Consider the following 20,114-nt stretch of genomic DNA (forward strand, 5'->3'; position numbering starts at 1 on the left):
GTCATGAACTGTACCGGGCCATGCAATGCCACAGAGAAAACAGGGAGACCGGGCCCTACCCACGGAGTCCACAGGCACCACACATCATTCACTGTTGTCATCGCTTACACGCCGGGAGCTCCTTATAACAATGTTTTATCGGTACGATAATTAGATTATTTCACTGCCTCCTGCATTCTGCTGCTCCAGGCCCTTCCTCACAAACTACAGCGCCTCATCCCAGGAAGCATGTATATCCGGAACTCAATAGAACACCAGCTGCCTATGCCTTCCTCTCAGCCCCGGGCCCCTTATTCAGTGCCTTGGTGTTGACTGCTCAGCTTAGCAGTTGACTCCAGGGTGTGAAGATGTAGCCCTGGGCCGCCCCCCCCCCCCCAAAAAAAAACCCATCTGCCTCTGCCTCAGTGACATCACAGTCGTGGGCCTCTGAGGGAACTCAGCCTGGCCCACCTTCTTCCCAAACATCACCTTCTACCACAGCCTCCCTGCAGCGCCCCGGGTGCTTGTAGAAAGCTCCCAAGCCCCCACCCGACCCACAGTGTACCCTCCCACTGTCCTCCACTCCACTCCACGCCCTGGCTCTGGGGAACTTTTTCCAATGGGAAAAGAGATGTGGGCAGTGCCAGTCAGACCTCTCGGGCAGCCGGAAGACAGGCCAGTCCTGGGAGAAGAAAGAAAATGGCTGAGTCCCAGCTTCCCACAAAGACGACTGTGTGAATGCGCCTCGCTGACCAGATGAGGGGGCTGACTAAACCCAGCCCGCCCCAGAAAGCTGGCCAAATGCAAGGTAGTCGGGTTCACTGCTGGTCTATGGGAAAGCTGTGCAGAGATGGAACCTGCCCAGGAAAAGCCAGTGAGGACTCTTGGGGAGGTTCATTTCTGCTGTAGGCCCAGGTCTGTTCCAACCTCCAGGCGGGGATGTATGGCCCAAACCCAGGAACTGTCACCCTCCACCCTCCAGGGAAGCCCAATGTCGCAGCCGCTCAGGCTTGAGACTGGGTGCAGAAGAAGGCGCTGTCCAGCTTTCCTAAGGTTCCTGCGCTGTCACCCCCACCAGAACGGGAGGTCCGGGCTAGGAAAGCCAGGCCAGGACCTGCCGGGCGGTGGCCGCTGCCTGGAGGTGGGGGGTCATGCGGCCGGGACGCAGCTGCTCAGGCAGCACGCCTATTAACGCGGCAGACGGCAGATGGGCGCCCGCAAGTCCCCCTCCTCCCGCGGCACAATGGGCCCGGCGCTCGCTCGGGCGCACAATGCGGGCCCCGGGCCGCGCACCTGCAGCGAGACTGCCAGGAGCCGCCAGGCCGGGTTCATGCTGTCCCAATAGCCGTGCGCCCCAGGCCGCGCCGCGTGTCCTTGGGCTGCACCGGCCCGCCCGCAACCGGTGGGCTGCGGGGCTCCACCGCCAGGACCCAGGAGTGCAGCGGACGCCGGCGCACCGCCGCCCATTGTTCGCGGCCGCCGGGCCCGGCCTGCAGCATCCCTGCTCTGCGGCCTCCCTCAGCCCCACCCGGCCGGTCAGCACGATCTCCCCGGCCCCACGGCCGCGCGCCCGCCCCGCACCCCGGCCCCGCCCGCGCCCCTAGCCGCCGGCGCGCACGCACCTGTCTGCCCCTTGCCCAGCGTCTTCTCTAGCCGGTAGGGCCCCACATACTGCGCGTGCTGCGCCCCGCCGCCGTCCTTCCCCGTCGATGTCATCGCTCCCGGGCCCCGCGCCGGCGAGTGGGCGCCCGGGCGCGCGGGCAGGGAGGGGCCGGCCAGCCGTGCGTCCGAGTCCGCCGAGCGCCGTCCGCGCTGACCCGGCCCGCGGCGCCCCCGGGCCGGCCGCGCTGCTCCGCGCCCCCGCCGCCCCTCACGCCGCACCCGCCGTATCCGTCCGAGGCTGGGCCGCGGGGATGTCTCTCTGCCTCTCTAAGAGGACCCGGCGGGCGGGGGCACCAGGCTTCCGCCGCCACCTCCGAGGCCCGCGCCCCGCGCCCCCCAGCGCACGCCCGTCCGCGGCCGTGCAGCCGAGCCTCGCCGAGCAACCGAACCGAGCCACTCAGCCGAGCCCAGACGAGCAGCCGAGCCGCTTCGAGTGCCGCCGAGCCCGAGCCGAGCCCGAGCGAGCGCCACCGGCCGCAGCTACCGTGACAACTGGTGCTTGCAGCTGTCAATCATAGGCATGGCCCAATCAGCGCCTCCCGCTTGGACCGCCCCGTCAGTCTCCAAGAGCGCGCTGGGCCGCTGGGCCGGGAAAGGCGAGATTGGGGTGTCGTTGGGGCGGGGGCGAACGAGCGGCCACGCCAGAGCCAGGAGCCTCCGGACAGTGCTTTAGCTGCCTGGTGCCTTGTCATTAAAACGAATGCCTGGACAGTGCAGGCGGCAGGCCTTGGAGAGACGTCCATGTCATCGCTTTGGTCTGGGGGTTTCTCCTTGCGCCCTGGGCTTTGGAAGGAGTTTTCTATGCCTCGCGAGAGTTTTTCATATAAAATGGGGCCGTTGTATCGCGGCAGGGTGCTGTAGGCGGTTTTGGAGTGCTGGTCACCAGGCACAGGTGCTCCCTGCAGGGTGGAGATAACAAGCGCTGGCGATGATATGGTATGCTAGCCGGGTTCTGCAGGCGGGGTGGAGATGCTGCCTTTAGGTTGGGGTTCTGTATACAGCGTGGGTGCTGTGTGCAGGTTAGAGCTCTGAACACAGGTACTGTTCTGCATAGGAGGCATAATGTTTTATGCCGGGCGAGAGAGCTGCACACTGCAGTGCTCAGAGTGCCCTGGAAGCCATTCTTCACCGGCTGTTTCTGTTCCCGTGGGAAGGGGACAGCATTTCCTCGGTAGGCCAGTAGACACCACCAGTACAGCGGATCAAAAAAACTCTAGCCAAGGCACTCTGCACCAGGGCCTCCTGGTGCCTCCAAGACCTTAACTGCAGACCTTTCTATACTTCTGATAAGCAGTCGAGTCAAGGAGGTTAATGGCATCCAGAGAGGAATATGGCCTTAAGGCCGGTGGTGGAGGCAGTCAGACCTACAAGGACTCTCTCTTTCTTGCCTGAAATCCTTGTCTTTCTTTAAGATGTGTTGTGGAAGGCGGTAGAAGAAGAGAGATGGGCTCGGGTTCAGAACTTTACAGATGTGACTTACATATTCCCTGTGCACCTCAGTGGAAGCTGCCAACAATGTGCCAGGTCAACAAGTCCCTGGGTATGAAATGTCACCTTCACCTTCAGCCACCTCCTTGTCCCTGCCAGCCGTCAGTGTCACAGTGTGAACTTACATAGGGCCCCACTCTTTACAGTAACACCTGGGAAGACCAAGGGCATTGTTCATATTTCCAACGAAAAAAAAAAAGGAACCAGCCACCAGACCAGCTTCCCCTCCAAAGAGCTGGCCTGATCTTTGGAGTGGTAGGTTTAGGGCCGCTGGGTACTAAGTGTTGTCCTGGCCTGCTAATGGGGACACACAGGCAGTCAGTCACAGTGAGCTTCAGGCTGATGCCGGCACCACTAGGGGCAGTGGTGACTTTTCAATTGCCTGTAAGAGTATTTGGGAATCAAAGGGGATTTGGCCAGAGGTGATTAGTAGAAGCAGACCATGGGCAGATGAGTAAGGGTTAATGAACCATGTAAGAGAGGAAAAGAGATGCCAGGTGCATTCCCTACTTACTCCTGCTGCTCACCTGTCCTCCCTGTCCGCACTTCCACTTTCAGGTGGCCTCAGCAGCGTTTGGTGTGTGGCTATCTTCATCTGGTTTCCAAACCTTTTACCTTCAAGACTCAGTTTTTTGCCCCTACCTGCAGTCTCCCCTCTGCCTCTTGGTCTCCTCCCATCTCCCCCCACCCCCAAGCTCTCTCTCTTTCTCTCTCTCTCTCTCTCCAGGATCAGGTGTAGAGCCTCTTCCTTTGGATGTGCTGCCCTCCCTCCAAGAGCAGCCATGTCCCTGCTGCATCTACAGCTTCGTTTCAACAGCCCAGTGACTCCCTACTGTCAGGATCACCTGGAAGGCCAGGTCCCAACCTGTCCTGTAAATCCTCAAATTCTACATCTTTCCAACAGGTGCCACATCCCTTACCCCAATCTCTGTGAAATCACAAACACAAAACTAGGTTTATCAGGTCTGACACTGAGGGACATTCCAAGTAATGATCACCTAAGATCACATAAGAGACACTTATGACCGTGGCTGGTGGGGCTCACTTGTTCCATTGTATTGTGGGGATGGAAGCTGTGAGGAGGTCCAATGCTATTGAGTAAATTGACCTGCTCCAGAGTTAAAAAGGGAGGTTACTGTCCAAACCAAGAGGCCTCTCTGGCAGATTAGCCCACCATTACTTTCAGAATGATTTAACATAACCCAGGACCAACAAATGACAAAGACAGGCCCAGAAAAGGCAGTGGAGATTGCTACTTCCAAGGACAAAATCTTTAACAAAGCATCAGCAAATTGATCCCAGCAATACACTAGAAGAAATCATGTGATCCTGTAGAGCTTTTTTTCTGGGAATGCCCAGTGAATGTTTCAAACTAACTTTAGTAAGTTAGGCCATTAGGCCAGGGAAAACTATAATACACAGCATTTAAAAAAAATTTTTTTTTTACCATTGCCCCACCTTAGTGGCAAGCTGCTCCCAGAGCCTTTAGCCTAAGGGTCTCAGTGAAATTCCTCTGTCTTCTCCACCTGCATCTTTTTGGGTTTGTTTTGAGACAGGCTCTCCCTATGTACTCCAGGCTCTCTCCAGGCTGGCCTTAAATTCACATATGTAGCCCAGGCTGGCCTCAAGTTTGCCATGACCCTCCTTATCAGCCTTTCAAGTGTTGGGATTACAGGTATGTGCTGCCATGCCTGCTTCTGCCTACCCAGGTAAAGAGCCTACAGAGCATTTAGGGGAATGGCCAGGATAGAGATCAGAAAGCAAGGAGGGACTCAGAATTCCTGCAGACCAGGCCTGCTTCTAGTTAACCTGAGCTGCTCTAGAGAAAGAGATGGGGCTAGGTAACTCCAGGTCTAAGATGTAGAAGTCCCAGGACAAAGGCTTCTGCTGCCTGCGTTTACAGTAATTCGGCTATGGGGCCTAGACTTGGGAGGGGGCTGATCCATTTGTGGGAGGGGCTTAGGGATGGCATTTGGCCAAACCACCCCAAGGTGACCATGTCGGGTGGGGTTGGAAAGGTGTACCCACGCGCGTACCTTCACTTGTTCCTCCACCTTGCCTGTTATCCCAGTCACATTTGTCCAAGAAGGAAATGAGGCTAAGAGAATAGAGCACTGGCCTTGGGAAGGGTTGCTCAGCGCTCCAAAAGTGGACAAGAGACCGGCGTGTGGATACATCTGAAAAGGACCGCAGATGCTGTACGCTGTGTGCGTTTTCCCACACCTTAAGAAATTGAAAGCCGGCTGGAGGGCCACATCTTAAAATTGGTGGGTTTTGGTCCTTTCCTCCTGTGTATGGGATCTAGGGGGGGTGAGGGCCACCACAGCCAGAGCAAGTTGCAGGATTATGGGAAGCAAGGAAAAGACACATTGTTTCCAAGGCCTCCTGGATGAGTTTAGAGCATTAATCCATTTCCTGGGAAACAGCCCAGGCCCCTGAATGCATTCCCTAGGAGACAGCACTACGGGGCCTCATCCTGGCTCCTTACTGTCTTGTATGTGCTGTACTTGTATGTACTGTATGTAGTTGTATGTACTGTCTTGTATGTGCTGTACAGTATGGCAAACCAGAGTGGAGGGCAGGCTGGGAATATGCACCCACACCTGGGGAAGGGGGAGGGGGGAAGGCGGTTTGCAGGAAATGCGGAAAATGCAAGTACTGCAGTTGCCAGGAGCCTGGATATCTTCTCTTCCCTCCACTCCTGGAGCAAGCAACAAAGAACTGATGCAGAGAGAAACTGTCCAAAGCAGTTGAGCATAGCACTCTCTGCGTGGAGTCTTCCCAGCCCATTGGTAACAGCTGAATCAAGACAGAACCGTAAGCTCTACCATCACCCATCATGGATTGTTAGCTCGACCCTCCTTGTATCAGGTCATTTAATGAGATGGCTTCTGAGGCAGAGGTAAGGTGCCAGCCACAGACATGCTAAAAGGCCAGGGGAGGTGCCCTGCCTTGCATTCTCATCCCGCCTGCTCTTGCCTGTAACGAGACTATTTATGGTTTCAATTTAGTTTTTATTATTATTGCTGTTTGCTTTTCAGAGTGTAGAGATGTACATCAAGGCTTCTCCCGCCTCACACGCCTCCGAACCCGTTCCTCGTCTGCCAGGGAAGAAGAGCATCACAGCCGTGGTGAGCACCGATAATTAAAGTCGGCATCTCAGTACACTGAGTCGATTCCTTGAAAAAAAAATTTTTTTTTCATTGCTAGGTAACCCTGCATGTCAATTTTCCATACCCAAATAGCTGGCGGGTTTCCTCTTTTTTTTTTTTTTTTTCAAAGTTAATGTCTCTCATGAAATTTGCATTTAATAAAGTTTCTTTCCTGCCTTTCTCAGGAACCTCCACTACCGTGACCGTCTCATGGTCTTGACCTGACCAATTCCCAAGTGATGCAGGAGGGTGAGAGGATGCTTGTGGTTGTCATGGCTACTCAGCGTGCCTTGCACTGTCCTATGCCTGCTCACACATGGGGGAATGTAAATTGTTTCGCTCCAGCAGTGTGATCCTTGGACCTCCAACTCCTTCTGAGAAGAAGCCACAACCCTGTCCTCCTGACCCCTTCCTCAAGGTCCAAGGTGGCAGCCAAGTTGGGCTGTGAACTATAGCCCCATGGCAGCCCTAAGGCTAGGTGCACCTTCCTCAGACCCCTGGGGTGATTCCAACAGGGTGATTCATCTCTGTCCACCTGGACGTCAAGCCCTTGTGGTCAGGTATAGTTGTGGGGTCTCACGTACAAACCCACAGGCCTCCTTCTCAGATACGGGCCTCTACAGAGAGGCCGTGGTCCAGGTAGTTAAAAGGATGCTGGTTTTAGACAGCCCCCTTTGCAAAGGGCAATTGTGGGTACCCTGATACTCAGGGGAAAGGCATCAATGGCCTCTTGGGTCTGAGCTTTCCTCTCCACCCTTGTCCACCCTTTGCTTAGTAGTCACTGCCCCTCGATTCCTAAGTGGTAGTCAGGAATTCATCATGGCAGCAGCAAAGCAGCAGAAGGTCTCACACATCCCCTGGGGTCCAGCTCCACGGCCCTCACCTTGAGAACAAAGCCTAGGGACTTGCTCATTGTTGAGGTCCTCCTTGTCCCCCTTAGCCACAGCGCTCCTGGAAGCCTGGGATCCACACACATGCCTCCTTGCATTTAGAGCCCCCTTCCCCTGTCCATCGCATGATCACCACGTGATCTTGAGCCCCCTATGCTCTGCGCCTTTCCAGTCCTTCCCCATGACCAGAATGTACCCGTGTTAGGGTGAATGCCAAACACAACATGATCACCTCCTGAGCAATTGTATCTAGATCCTTACAAAGCCAGGGCCCAGACCCAGGGCTGGGAGAGGGATGCTGGCTTTCCCTAAGGCTCCATCAAAGAACCAGCTCTAGACCCACACCACCAGACCTGCGTAGCTGGTGTAGTTATACGCAGAGCGATCACAAACTTGCAGGAGACAGGACCTCTGTGCTTCTGTCATGGCTGTAAAGAGAAAAAGTCTCAGGTGGTTTCTCCAGATGTGGTACAGGAACAGAGGGACTCTGAGCGAGCTGCAGCCTGGAGTCACAGTAGTGGGCCACGCCCAACTGTCCTGCATGCCTGCTTCAACTGCATGCATGCTTGTACTGTACACTGCCAAGCCCAGGGTTGTTGTTGGCTGTGCCACACTTTGTCTTTGTGACAGATTAGGGTTCCTGCCACGCCTCATCAGGAGTCACCCCTGGTGACCTCAGGCCACTGTCTGGACAAGTACCTAGTGCTCCTTGGCAGTTCTGACCATTTCTATTTCCCACAGGCCATTCCCCCTCCTGACAGGCCTTTCAGGCCCAATGTCTAGAAGCAGCAAAAACATCTAATCTCCCCATGACAAAGACAAACAGCAGACCAGAAGGAAAATTGAGAGCATTTTATTTTCATTAAAACATATCGGATATTAAGAATTGTGTTTTCCTAATCGCAGTGTTGGGCTTGAGGCCAGGGCATCTCTGCTGACACCAGCTGTGTGTGGAGGAAGGCATGGCCCAACCTGCTATTGGTTGAGAGCTCTCTGAAGTTGCTGGGAGTTGACACTTTCAGAGGCTGCTCCACTTCCCTGTGAAGCTGGCATGCCCTAGTGTTTGGGGCATTCATCCCCCAGCTGTGTCCAATGCTGCGATTCCTCTTGATTGTAGATTTCTGCATAGCTTGCTCTCCACCTACAGTCTAGAACTGCCAACACTGCTACATATGGGTGCCTGCCAGTGACTAGTCAGAGGGGTCCAGGGCTATAGCAAAGAGCACGCACGGGACGAGAGGGGCTACCCATCCTGTGGCTGCAGCCAAGAGGCTCCTGGAGCCACAGGATTCCCGAGCTTATGGCAGAATCCCAGGAGACAGATGTTGCTGTCATTCTACCTCCTCAGCCTGCAGATTATGTCTCCTGACCAAAAAAAAAAAAAAAAAAAAAAAAGCCTATCGGGGCGGCTCGGCCTAGGGTGTAAAATCCACTTCACTCCTGTTCGGCCTAGGGTGTAAAATCCACTTCACTCCTGTCTACCTTTGGCTATAAGGCTTGGCCTGTCAACATTCATAGAATAGGCCAGTTCTTCACTGTTGCTGTGCCAAGGCTGGGATGCAGACTGTGAGCTAGTCAACCATTCTCATTACAGATGGTTGTGAGCCACCACGTGGTTGCTGGGAATTGAACTCAGGACCGTTGGAAGAGCAGCCAGTGCTCTTAACCTCTGAGCCATCCCGGCCCTAGTCAACCATTCTCAATCAAGAAGAACCAACAGCAATCACAAAAAAGACTTCTCCTGCCCCATCTCTGATCTTAAAAAAAAAACACTGTCTCAAAATCAGAATCTGGCTTCCTGGACAGCAAGGCAGGCCCCAGGATCAGGATGAAATGTGATTCAGGGCCTCTGTCTGAACTGGCTAGACTGTCCCATCACAGGGGGCCCTGACTGAGGTGTTGTGGAGGACGCTGTGGTAGGAAGGGGTCAATGGCTATTTGTGAGTGTGTGTCTTCAACACCTACTAGGCCATGTTGTGAAGCAGATCTCCCAAACACTGGCATGAAACAATTATTTATGACACTCGAGGGTATGAAGATCCAGCCCAGCTGGGAGACAAAACATCTGGCCCTGGGATCTTCCGGTCATAGGAAAGTGTGTTCTCATACTGTATTTTTTAATCATTTGGCTGGGGTCTTTATGTATAGAAACCGGTGGGCAGGTAAGGAAACACTCTACAGGTGCAGGCAAGCCCTGGCTCCTGAGTGCCCAAGGCCTAGCGTATGCTGGCAAAAACCCAAGTTTACAAGTCCTGAGAGCAGAAAGCTTACTGTTCCAAGCTTTAGATGCCAGAGACTTGTGGTTCTCAGTAGACGGCCTTACTGCTCTGCACTTTGCACTTTAACCTTCAGTGGCCCCAGCACTTAGCAGCTATATAATTCCCAGCCTCCAGGCAGAAGCAGGCCTAGTGCTGACCTTCCTAAATGGCCTGTAGGTGACCCCAAGCTGCTACAGTGGCTAGCATTACAGGTGTCAGTCCTAAAGAGAAAAACCAAGAAGCAAAGAAAGAAGGAAAGGATGGAAGGAAGAAAGGAAGGAAGGAAGGAAGGAAGGAAGGAAGGAAGGAAGGAAGGAACCCTTCCACCATTAATAGCAGCTGGAGTTACAGCTCTCAGGCTTAGGGGGTCTAAGGCCCCTATAGCTTAGCAGATCTCTGGAATTTTTCCTAGCACCCAAGGCTGTAGTTTGTCATCTTTTGCTTCTACTTTTCTTTTAAAATAAATTTTAGAGGGCTGAAGAGATGACTCAGCACTTAAGAGTACTCCCTGCTCTTGCAGAGGGCCTGGGTTAAGTTCCCACCACCCACGCCAGGCCAGCTCATACCTGGGCTGGATTCAGTTCCAGGGGACCTGATGCATTTATTCTTCTGTCCTCCATGGCTCCTGCTGCACACTGTGCACCTACACCCGCTCAAAACACACGCACATATACATAAAATAATGAGATAAAACTTTAAATTCAAATATTTAAATATTTTTGTTTTTCTTTGCATGCCTGCAGAAGTCAGAAATCAGTGGCTCCCTTTCCAGCGCATGGGTCCCAAGGATCAAACTCAGGTTGCCAAGCTTGGCAGCACACACCTTTACCTGCTGAACCAACTCATCTTATGCTTCTTCTTTCTTTCTTTTTTATTCCTTTCTGCCTTTTCTTTTTTTATTCTTCTGCCCTTCCTTTCTGCCTTTTCTTTCTTTTTCCTTCCATCCTCCTTTCCTTTCCTTTGGGGCTGGAGGCAAAGCTTCCCATAGCCCTGGCTTGCCTCCAGTTCACTAAGCACCAAAGGATGACGTTGAATCCATGATCCTCCCGTCTCTGGTTCCCAAGTGCAGGGATTTCAGGCCTGTGCCACTGTAGCTGCATCACTGGCTTGTCTTAAGATGAGAAGAAACCATCTCAAGTACCAGAATGCCAGCATTTCCAATGAAGGCAATTTCATGAATGCTGACAGGGGTGCACATCTTCCAGCGCAGCGTCTGGAGCTGAAGACTTTTCTAGATGTCACATCAAAGCCCCTTAGAGCCTGGTAAGATGATGCAGGGGATAAAGGAGCCTGGCGCCAAGCTTGAGAACATGAGCCCCATCCTTGGGACCCACAGGGTTGAAGGAGAGATCCAACGCTCACATGTTCTCCTCTGTGGCTTTCATCTCACACGTATACACGCAGGCATAAAATAAATAAGTGTAATAAAAATTTTAAGTGGAGGCTGGAGTTCAGCAGTTGAAAGAACTTTCTCTCTTTTTTGCAAAGGCCCTTGGTTCAGTTCCCAGCACCCACACGGCAGCTCACAACCACCTCTAACTCCAGTTGCAGGGGATCTGATGCCCTCTTCTGGCCTCCCAAGTGCACAGCTCAACAGCATGAAGCCCCTTAGCATCCACCTCAGAACTTCCCACCCTTCCAGTGAAAATCTGTCCCCATGAAGCATTTATTTCCCACCCCACTCCAGACCTCAGCACCTCATCCTACTTTTTTACCTCTGCCTCTGTGTATCTGATGACTCTAAGGACATCCTATGGGCGGGTTCTTGCGATATGTAATCTTTTGTGTCTGGCTTGTCTTTCTGTGCCTGTCTCCCCAGGTCCATCCATGCTGCAGCATGTTTTAGAGCTTCCTCTGTAAGCCTGATCATGTTTCACCTAGGATGTGGGTGGACCACCTCATCAGAGCACAGGATGGGCTGCACAACAGCTCAGACCTCTTGTACTACTCGGTCACCATCTGGCCTAAGGCAACATCCTTCTCAGCCCCATGGAAGGAACCCCAGAAGCCCCAGTGTCATGGCTGGAGAAAATCCTTGTGCGTGCGTGGGTAGGTGACCCAGGGTTTCCATCATTCCTCCTGAGCTTTGTTTGCTGTGTTACGTTCATAGGATAAGGGCTCAAACCAGACAGAAGCAACCTAGGCTGGTATGGAGGTTAAAGTGAGAAAAGTCCCCCACCGGCTCACTATTTGAAAATTTGGTCCCCAGTTGGTGATGCTGTTTGGGGAGGTTGTGGGACCTTTAGGGGGTGGAGCCTTGCTGGAGGAAGTACATCACAGGGGATGGGCTTGAAGATTTTATAGTCACCTCCACTTCCAATTCACTTTCTCTGCTTTAATATAGATAGATAGATAGATAGATAGATAGATAGATAGATAGATAGATAAAGATATCTATATATAGATATAGATAGTGTGTGTGTGTGTGTGTGTGTGTGTGTGTGTGTGTGTGTGTGTGTTACATTCATGTTTCGGCTATTTGTGTTTGTCAACCCTGAAGAAAACATCTTTCCTATCTTGGTGAGTCTAAAATTCTGAGGTAAATCAATATCTATCATATCTCATCTCTATCAACTTAAAACATCTATCTAGACCTAAAAACATCTTAACTCCTAAACAACTAAGCTTAACTGTACAACTAAACTATCTGGTCTTCAACCCCATCAGAGACTTGAGAAGGAATAAAATTAATTACCTGAGTATACAGGAAGTGCAGGTTAGCAGCTTCCAAAGTGAAAAAAAAAATATGACAGAGACAGTTTGCTGCCTAAACAGTTACCCAAAACTCTCTATAATGTTGGAGCATCATATTCAGCCTTCTGGCCCAATATATCTGACAGACATATCTGTGAGGCAGGAACTATTGAGGACTTGCTTAATCCTGTCATGGCAGAACTTGGCTGTTGACTCTGCCTGCATCCAAGCTCTGGACAGAGCCCTTAGAGTTGTAGGGAAGAGGAGGGGGATGGAAGGTCCGGGAGGAAGCAAGAGCTCCACAGGGAGACTACCAGGGACCATGGATCTGGGGGGCCGGGGAGAGGGCGGCAGCACAAACTGATGCACCAGTCAAGGACATTGTTTGCAGAGAACCAAGATGCCCTGTTCAGATGTAGCTGATGGACAGCTGGTTCTCCTCGTGGGGGAGAGGGAGGAACTGCTGCTGAACCTCTGACATGCACTCGATTTGGTCCCTGCCCCTTGCCAAGATGGCCTAGCAAGGCCGCCTTTAATCCCAGCACTCGGGAGGCAGAGGCAGGCGGATCGCTGTGAGTTCAAGGCCAGCCTGGTCTACAAAGTTAGTCCAGGACAGCCAAAGCTACACAGAGAGACCCTGTCTCAAAAAAAAAAAAAAAAAAAAAAAAACCAAAAAAAAAAAAAAAAACAGAGGTCTAGGAGAGAGGAATAGGCAGAAGAGGGAGGGTGGGAGGGAAAGGGAAAATAAGAGGAAGGGGAAAATAATCAGGATGAATGTGAATAAATTATAATAAATAAAATATACATTTAAAAAATCTGGGCAGAAGAGTGGGATGCTGCAGAGATTGATGCACCAACCAAGGACCATGCACTGCGAGGACCTAGACCCTCTGCTCAGATGTAGTACACAGGCAGCACAGTCTCCTTGTGGGTCCACAATGTGGTGAGTAGGGACCACTTCTGACATAGACTCTGGACCCCCAGTGTTGATCACTTCCCCGTGGCAGGGCGGCCTTGCCAGGCAACAGAGGAAGAGGATACAGGTAGTACAGATGCGACTTGATAGGCTGAGATCAGATATTAGGGGAGGAGGGCTCCCCTTTCTGAGGACTAGGGGAGGGAGGGAGGGAGAGGGTATAAGGGAGTGGGAGTGGGATCAGGAGGCGATGAGGGAGGAGGCTACAAGTGGGATGTAAAAAATTCAAGCTTTCTCTGCTCTTTGCATGTGGTTGAAGATAAATCTCTCAGGTTCCTGCTGCCCAGCCTCCTCTGACATTATCATTGTGCACTTTCCCTCTAGACCAGGGGCCCGAAATGAACTCTTCTGCAAGTTGCTTTTGGTCACGGTGCTTTATCACAGTGACAGAAAATTAACTAGTGCAGGTGGAGAATGGCTCGGCCAGTGAAATCCTTGCCACACAAGCATGAGGACCAGGGCACCTTCTCAAAACACCAACATGAAAATGTATGGGTGATCAGAGTGCTTGCTCTGGGGATATAGAGACAGGGGGAGTCCCCAGGCTCACTGGCCAGCCTGCCTAGCCTAGTTGGTGAGTTCCAGGCCGAGCAAGATACTGTGTCTCAAAAGATAAGACATGGTGCCTGAAGAAAAACACTCTGGCCTTCACATGTATACACATGCACCATGTGCATTTACAGATAAACAGTCATGCTCATTAGCGTGTGTACATGTGTGCACACACACAAAAAGGGCCCATATGCCAACACAGGCACGCATGCATACACACACACACACACACACACACACACACACACACACACACACACTCACACACACACACGGCAGGGGGAGAAGGAGAGAGGAAGAGAAGGAGGGAGGGAGGGAGGGAACATTTGAGAAACCCCTCCAACTGTTCCCTAGCCTAGAGCTGGAGGCATGAAAGGGGGGGTGAAGCCTACGCAGTGTCTTTCCTTACTCCTCTTTCTGTTCCTCAATTGTATCTCCTTCACTCCATCTTCTTCCTCTGCATTCTTATGGCCCCACTCCTTTCCGTCTATTCCTCTTTGCTCTCCTTTATTGTACCTGGGCCACTCTAACCCAGATTGGTGTCATCTTGAGCTCCTCCACTTGATTATATCTGCAAAGGTCCTTTGGTCATGCAGATGCCCACATAAATGCTGAGGGTTGGACATCGGTAGGCCTTTTGGGCCTCCAAATAGCCTTCTACAACTCTATACAACCCTACAATGTCGATCAACGTGATTATACAAGTGAGGGACCCAGACTCCTGAGTGGAGGTCCAAACCTGTTATACCTGGGGGACAGTGGCCATTTCCCAAGGAGTGTCAGATGGAATTGGGTCCAGGATATCATATGTGGGCTGAAAGAACCTGGTGTTGGGAGTTCTGTGCTCAGGAGCACCCAGGCCATGGACCTTTCTAGAAGCCAGCACCATGTGAGCTCAGCATCAAGCTGGGTGTCATTGCCTATGGAACAGCTACTCTAAGCAGCAGACGCTTTATCTAGCTGGATCTCCTACCCCTAGGTGAGGGCTGGACCCTGGCAGAGCCTTGACTGACATCACACTTTCTGCAAAGGAGGAGGATGCATAGCATCCAGGGCAGAGGAGGCTCTGAAGCTCTCCATGGCTGCAGGCTGAGGCCTAAGGGTAATATGTGCTCCCACAGGCCCAGGGGCTATGAGGGGCCGCTCCTTCATGTTCTTTCTCCAAATTAGTGCAGCAATGCTATCGTGATCATCCTGGAATTGCCTAGGAGTTATCAGCCCCTTGGGACAGCACCTCACTTTCCTGAGGCTGTAGGTCAGTACAGTAGGCGAGCAGATGGTCAATTTTGTCCTGGGTGTGAGTGACAGACTGGCCTGCTAGGATCCTAAAATGTCCTGGGAGCTCCCAGACCAACATGGAGACAAGAAACAGGGCAGAAGATTACAGCAATCAAAACCACCAACCAAAGGGGCATAGAGGCCCCTGCAGGGCAGGTCGTGAGGGCTGGAGGCAGGTGACTCCACTGGAAAAGTCTTGCTGCCAGTTCTTGATCAGACCCCATCATTGTGGCCAGATCCCTCCTCTGAGGAGTGGAAAACCTACTGGTGAATGAGAGACAAAGGGAAGCAAGGCCAGCAGCTGGACACTGAACCTGCCCCCACAGCAGGCAGCCTATCTCCCAGCATCAGACCAGACGGAGCAGGTGCAGGCCACCACGGGGACTGGGGCTTTGTGCTGTCAGCCTGGGGCCTGACATACATCATCCATCATCAACCTGAAGGTCCCTCATCTGCATTCTAATGAGAAAGGGGGCTGGGGCGGGGGGGGGGGGCAGCTACACAGAGCAGCTGATCCACCAGCCAGGGTCCCAGGGCCTTACAGGGCCAGGCAGCAGCGGGAAGCTGCCTCCCAGAGAACATGAGTGCCCATGGCTTGTCTGGAGATCCACTCAGATCGTACCACCTGCCACAGAAAGAAGTGCAAACAGCTCCAGCCTGCTTGTGGAGTGAAAGGTCTTCCTGGACACTGGCCAGCCCTGCTTGGCGAGGACTGAGTTCTCCTGGGGCCCTACTACATTTGATACATATTTCCTCTGCCATCAGCTGGCCTTGTGCACAAGGAATTATAGATGCCCCTTCCCACATGGGTACAGTGTCCCACATTGGGCCCTGACGGGGCATGTTAACGCCTGGTACTCACTGGGACCCCAACGGGCCACACAGCGGGGCCATCTATATGCAGACAGGAAGCATCCAGGCCTAGGTTTTGAACCACTACAGTTGGGGAAGCAGGATGAGCTCGAAGTAGCGTGGAGAGTGTTGGGAAGGGTTTGGGGTTTGCAGGCAAGATCCCCGAAGACTATGGAAACTTTTGCAAACTTATTCTAATGGAACACTAATTTACCACCAGGCAGAAAAGCAGAATCTGGGTCAAGGCCTTGTGCTGGCGCCCCAGTGAAGCTGTTGTGTGTGAGGGAACCACTGACTAAGGTTCCTAGCTGCCTTTTTGTTTAAAGAACAGGGTGGGGCCAGGCAGTGGTGGGGCACGCCTTTTAATCCCAGCACTCGGGAGGCACAGACAGATGGATCGCTGAGTTTGAGGCCAGACTGGTCTACAAACTGAGTCCAGGACAGCCAAGGCTACACACAAAGAGACCCTGTCTTTTTTTTAAATATAAATTAATTTATTCATATTACATCTCAGTTGTTAGCCCATCCCATGTATCCTCCCATTCCTCCCTTCCTCCCACTTCCCTCCTACTCCCCTCCCCTCCCCTATGTCTGTGTCTGAGGGGGATCTCCTCCCCCTGTATATGCTCATAGGGTATTAAGTCTCTCCTTGGTGACCTATTATCTTTCCTCTGAGTGCCACCAGGCCATGAAAAACTAAAGGAGACCCTGTCTTAAAAAAAAAAAAAAAACCAAAAAAACAGAAACAAAACAAAAAACAAAAACAAAACAAAAAACACAAAACAAAACAAAAGAACAGGGTCGGATAGAGTCTACTGCAAGGCTCTGAGAGTGTGTGCTGAGCCTGGTTAGAAATAGGCCGGAGACAGAGAGTGAGAGGTTAATAACACTTTTTGGTAACTGTCATACAACTGGCAACAGCTAATGTTTTCAGGATAGTTGCCTGCCTGCTTTGCCCCTGGCAACGGTGTGTTTTTGTTTGGTTGTTTGCCTGAAACAAGGTCTCACTACGGCAGCCCTGAAACTCACTACCTAAATCAGGCTGGCCCTAAATTCACAGAGATCCACCTAAGTACTGGAGTTAAAAGTGTGCATCACCACACCTTGAGTGAATTTAAAAAAAAAAAAACTTTTCAAAATTAAAAAAATCCCATTTATTTATTTATTTATTTATTTATTTATTTATTTATAGTGTGTGTGCTTGTATGTTTGTGTGCGTATATGCACATACCATGGTGCACACGCAGAGGTCAGAGGACAACTTGTAGGAGTCGGGTCTCTCTTTTCACCATGTGAGTTCTGGAGGCCACACTTGGGCCATCAGGCTTGGTGACAAGTACCTTTACTCTTCTTGTTGGCCCAGTAATGAACATTCTTAATTAGTCCGGAGCATAATTCTATGACCTATCAACGATACCTGACGTTCTGAAGAAAAATAAATGAAAACATCTAGCTCGTCAGAGTCAAGAAGAGACACTTGACTGTGCTCCACCTCTGCAGCACACCATGCATCCAGAAGTCAACCAAGCCTAGGAAACAACCGCTATGCGCTGAGCATAGATGATTCTCCCCACCCCCACAGTATCCAAATATTAAACTGGTATGATTCCCTATGTCTGTGATCCCAACACGTGGAGGCCAAGACAGGAGGATTACACATTGAAGACCAATATGTGTAATAAAGTAAATCCCTGTGGTCCGTGTGTGTGTGTGTGTGTGTGTGTGTGTGTGTGTGTGTGTGTGTGTGTGTGAGAGAGAGAGAGAGAGAGAGAGAGAGAGAGAGAGAGAGAGAAAGAGAGACAGACAGACAGACAGACAGACAGAGACAGACAGACAGACAGAGACATAGACAGAGACACAGAGACACAGACAGAGACAGAGAGACAGAGGAGCAGAGGGACAGAGGGACAGAGAGAACAACTACACTACCTTGCTGGGTTTATGTCTGAAGTGTCTTGAGAACAGGCCTCAGGTGCCCAGTAGGATTACGTAGGTCTTACACAAGCATTAGGCTTTTTTACCTACAGAGCAGCATTGCCTTCACTAGCCTTGGTCCCAGTCTCCCCTGGAAATTCATTTTTATCAATTGAAAAAAAAAAAAGATTTATTTAGGGCCGGGAGAGATGGTTCAGTGGTTAAGAACATTTACTGGTTGGTCTTGCAGAGACGTGAGTTCAGTTCCCAGCAACCACCGGGTGGCTTGCAACCTCCTACAATTCCAGTTCCAGGGAATTTGACACTCTGATGACCTCCATGGGTGCCTACATGCAAGTGGTACACATAAACTCATACAGACGAATACGTAGGAATAAACAAACAATAAATACATATTTGTAAAAGCTTGGATCAACAGGACAACATGCGACAGGTGGCAGACTCAGAGCAGACGTCTGACCTACAAGGATCTACTTAGAAACAGCGCTTTACCCCCTTGTCCTTTCCACAGAACCATCTAGCTCAGATTCAAGGTGGCTTCCTTTTCCCAGAACCTCTTGATGTCACAGTATGCAGAGCATCTGCTCCTGAGGGCTCTGCCTGCTCATAGCCCAGCACACTTTAGACCAGGTCTTCACTCTCTTTTGAAGGCTGATGGTTATATCAGCATATCTCTGACTTGTAGCATCCCTTTGTTACAAACATCTGGTTTGCATCTTCCCCAGAGGTTTGCAGGGAGTTTCCAAGTCAGTGCCATCTGGTTCCCCAACAAGTTTTCCTTTCTCTTCTTTAATTAGTTGTGTGTGTGTGTGTGTGTGTGTGTGTGTGTGTGTGTGTGTGTGTGTGTATAAGGCAATTGTGTGTGTGCGTGCATGCATGTGTACAAGGCAATTGTGTGTGTGTGTGTGTGTGTGTGTGTGTGCATGTACATGTGCAAGGCATGGCATGGCATGGATGTGGAAGTCAAAGACCAACTTACAGAAATCTGTTCTTTCCTTCCACAGTGTGGGCCCTGGTTATTGAGCACAGGTCATCAGTCTTGGCAAAGGTGCCTTGACCCACTGAGCCATGTTTTCAGGCCTCTCTCACAAGTTTTCTACCCTGGCTGTTCGGATACAGGTGTTTGGAGTTCTTTGCCAGAACCTTGGCAAAGAACCTTGTGTCTGGTTCCATTGCTTGGGTCCTGAATCTTCACCGGAATTGCACAGAATTTGCAAAATAACATGGAAAGAGCTGACGTCAGCATGCGTCTTGGTCTTTCTGTCTACAAGTAGGGGACACATGTTCATTCGCTCAGGTGACTTGCATATCTACCAGACAGCTACAGGTGCCCCCTCCAGGGCTTAGAGCCACAGCATGGCTCACGGCAATCGCCACTGTCATCCCAGGGAGAGTTTTAACTGACAAACACCTACATTGCTCTTCTAATCCTGGTGCTTACGAACTCCCTGGAGACCCAGGCCTAGCCCCATGCATCCTCTATACACCTCTATGTCCATGGGAGAGACTCCGTCCTTGCCTGTATCCTAAAGGGGACCCCGAAGCCCATCACTTCAGCAGAACTGATTGTGATAGGGCAGATGAACTTCAGAAGAGATAGCCAGTGAAGGGATATGTGGCCGGGATTTACAGTACACAGGACGCCAGGAACAAAGGACCCTTGGAGACTACATCAGCAAAGCCCGTGTGTGAACAGAGAAAAGGAAGGAATTGTTGGCTCTTCTCCATAGATGTTGGTAATTCTTCCAATAAAACCTAACATTCATTCATAATAATAGCAAAACCCAGCCAACTAGGAATAAAAGAAATGTCTTCAAGCACCCTGGCAACTCACAGAAGCCATCCCTGATGTTATGAATGGAGCTGAGGCTTGTGACGAACCTGCCTTCAATCCTGGGCTCTGAGGAAACACAAAGAAAAGAGCAGCGTGTCACTGCACACAAGACTCAGTTGGACACATGCAAAATCCAGCCTCTAGCCCCAGGATTGCGCACTGGGACCCTACAATGGGGCTTAGATAAGACATAATGAAGTTATAGAGAGGTCAGCAGGGTTGGCTCTGACCCATAGAACTGGGACCTTGGCGGGTGGGCGGGGGGGGGGGGGGGGGGAGAGAAGGATTTCAGGGTGGAAGAGGTATTAGCTGTGAAAAGGGAGGAAATCAGTGGGAGTAGGAGGGGACAAAAGACAATAATGAGGGGACGAATATGGACAAGGTAAATTGTATACATGTATGAGATATCATAATGAAATCCATTTAATACATAATTACTATATACTAATAAAGCACATTTAGGAAGAAGAGGCAGGGGAGATGGCTCAGTGGCTAAAGCGCTTGCCGTGCAAGCATGAGGACCTGAGTTTAAATCCCCAGAACCTACATAAAGCTGCATGGGAA

The 20,114-nt window shown here is 51.3% G+C and overlaps 1 protein-coding gene and 2 long non-coding RNA genes across 22 annotated transcripts in view; 2 read left to right on the forward strand and 1 right to left on the reverse strand.

Moving 5' to 3' along the window:
- BRSK2 (BR serine/threonine kinase 2) overlaps nt 1-1,943 on the reverse strand; it is a 51,595-nt gene extending 49,652 nt beyond the window's left edge. For 7 of the 15 annotated variants that reach the window (XM_084773154.1, XM_084773152.1, XM_084773153.1 and 4 more), the window contains exon 1: nt 1,602-1,943. In XM_084773154.1, the coding sequence (XP_084629280.1) occupies nt 1,602-1,695 (94 nt within the window). In that variant the 5' untranslated portion in view covers nt 1,696-1,943. The remainder of the gene's footprint in view (nt 1-1,601) is intronic. The other 8 variants (XR_014777445.1, XR_014777446.1, XR_014777447.1 and 5 more) reach the window with 4 other exon arrangements.
- On the forward strand, nt 575-10,147 carry LOC311592573. Of its 5 annotated transcripts, none has more exons than XR_014777449.1 (6): nt 2,100-2,577; nt 3,054-3,181; nt 3,857-4,033; nt 4,706-4,804; nt 5,837-6,260; nt 6,467-10,147. It is a non-coding gene; the product is annotated as an uncharacterized lncRNA (long non-coding RNA). The 5 variants fall into 5 exon arrangements; XR_014777451.1 differs by having other exon boundaries at nt 2,116-2,577; nt 4,706-6,031; nt 6,171-6,260; XR_014777450.1 differs by having other exon boundaries at nt 2,116-2,577; nt 4,706-6,260.
- A 259-nt stretch (nt 10,148-10,406) lies between these two features.
- LOC311592574 lies at nt 10,407-19,787 on the forward strand. 2 transcript variants are annotated; one of them, XR_014777453.1, is made up of 4 exons: nt 10,407-10,692; nt 11,249-11,478; nt 17,946-18,055; nt 18,721-19,787. It is a non-coding gene; the product is annotated as an uncharacterized lncRNA (long non-coding RNA). The 2 variants fall into 2 exon arrangements; XR_014777454.1 differs by lacking the exon at nt 17,946-18,055.
- Nucleotides 19,788-20,114: the final 327 nt, after the last annotated feature.

This window comes from Acomys minous, assembly GCF_964271855.1.
Source record: "Acomys minous genome assembly, chromosome: 2".
In the NCBI taxonomy this organism is placed as follows: domain Eukaryota; kingdom Metazoa; phylum Chordata; class Mammalia; order Rodentia; family Muridae; genus Acomys; species Acomys minous.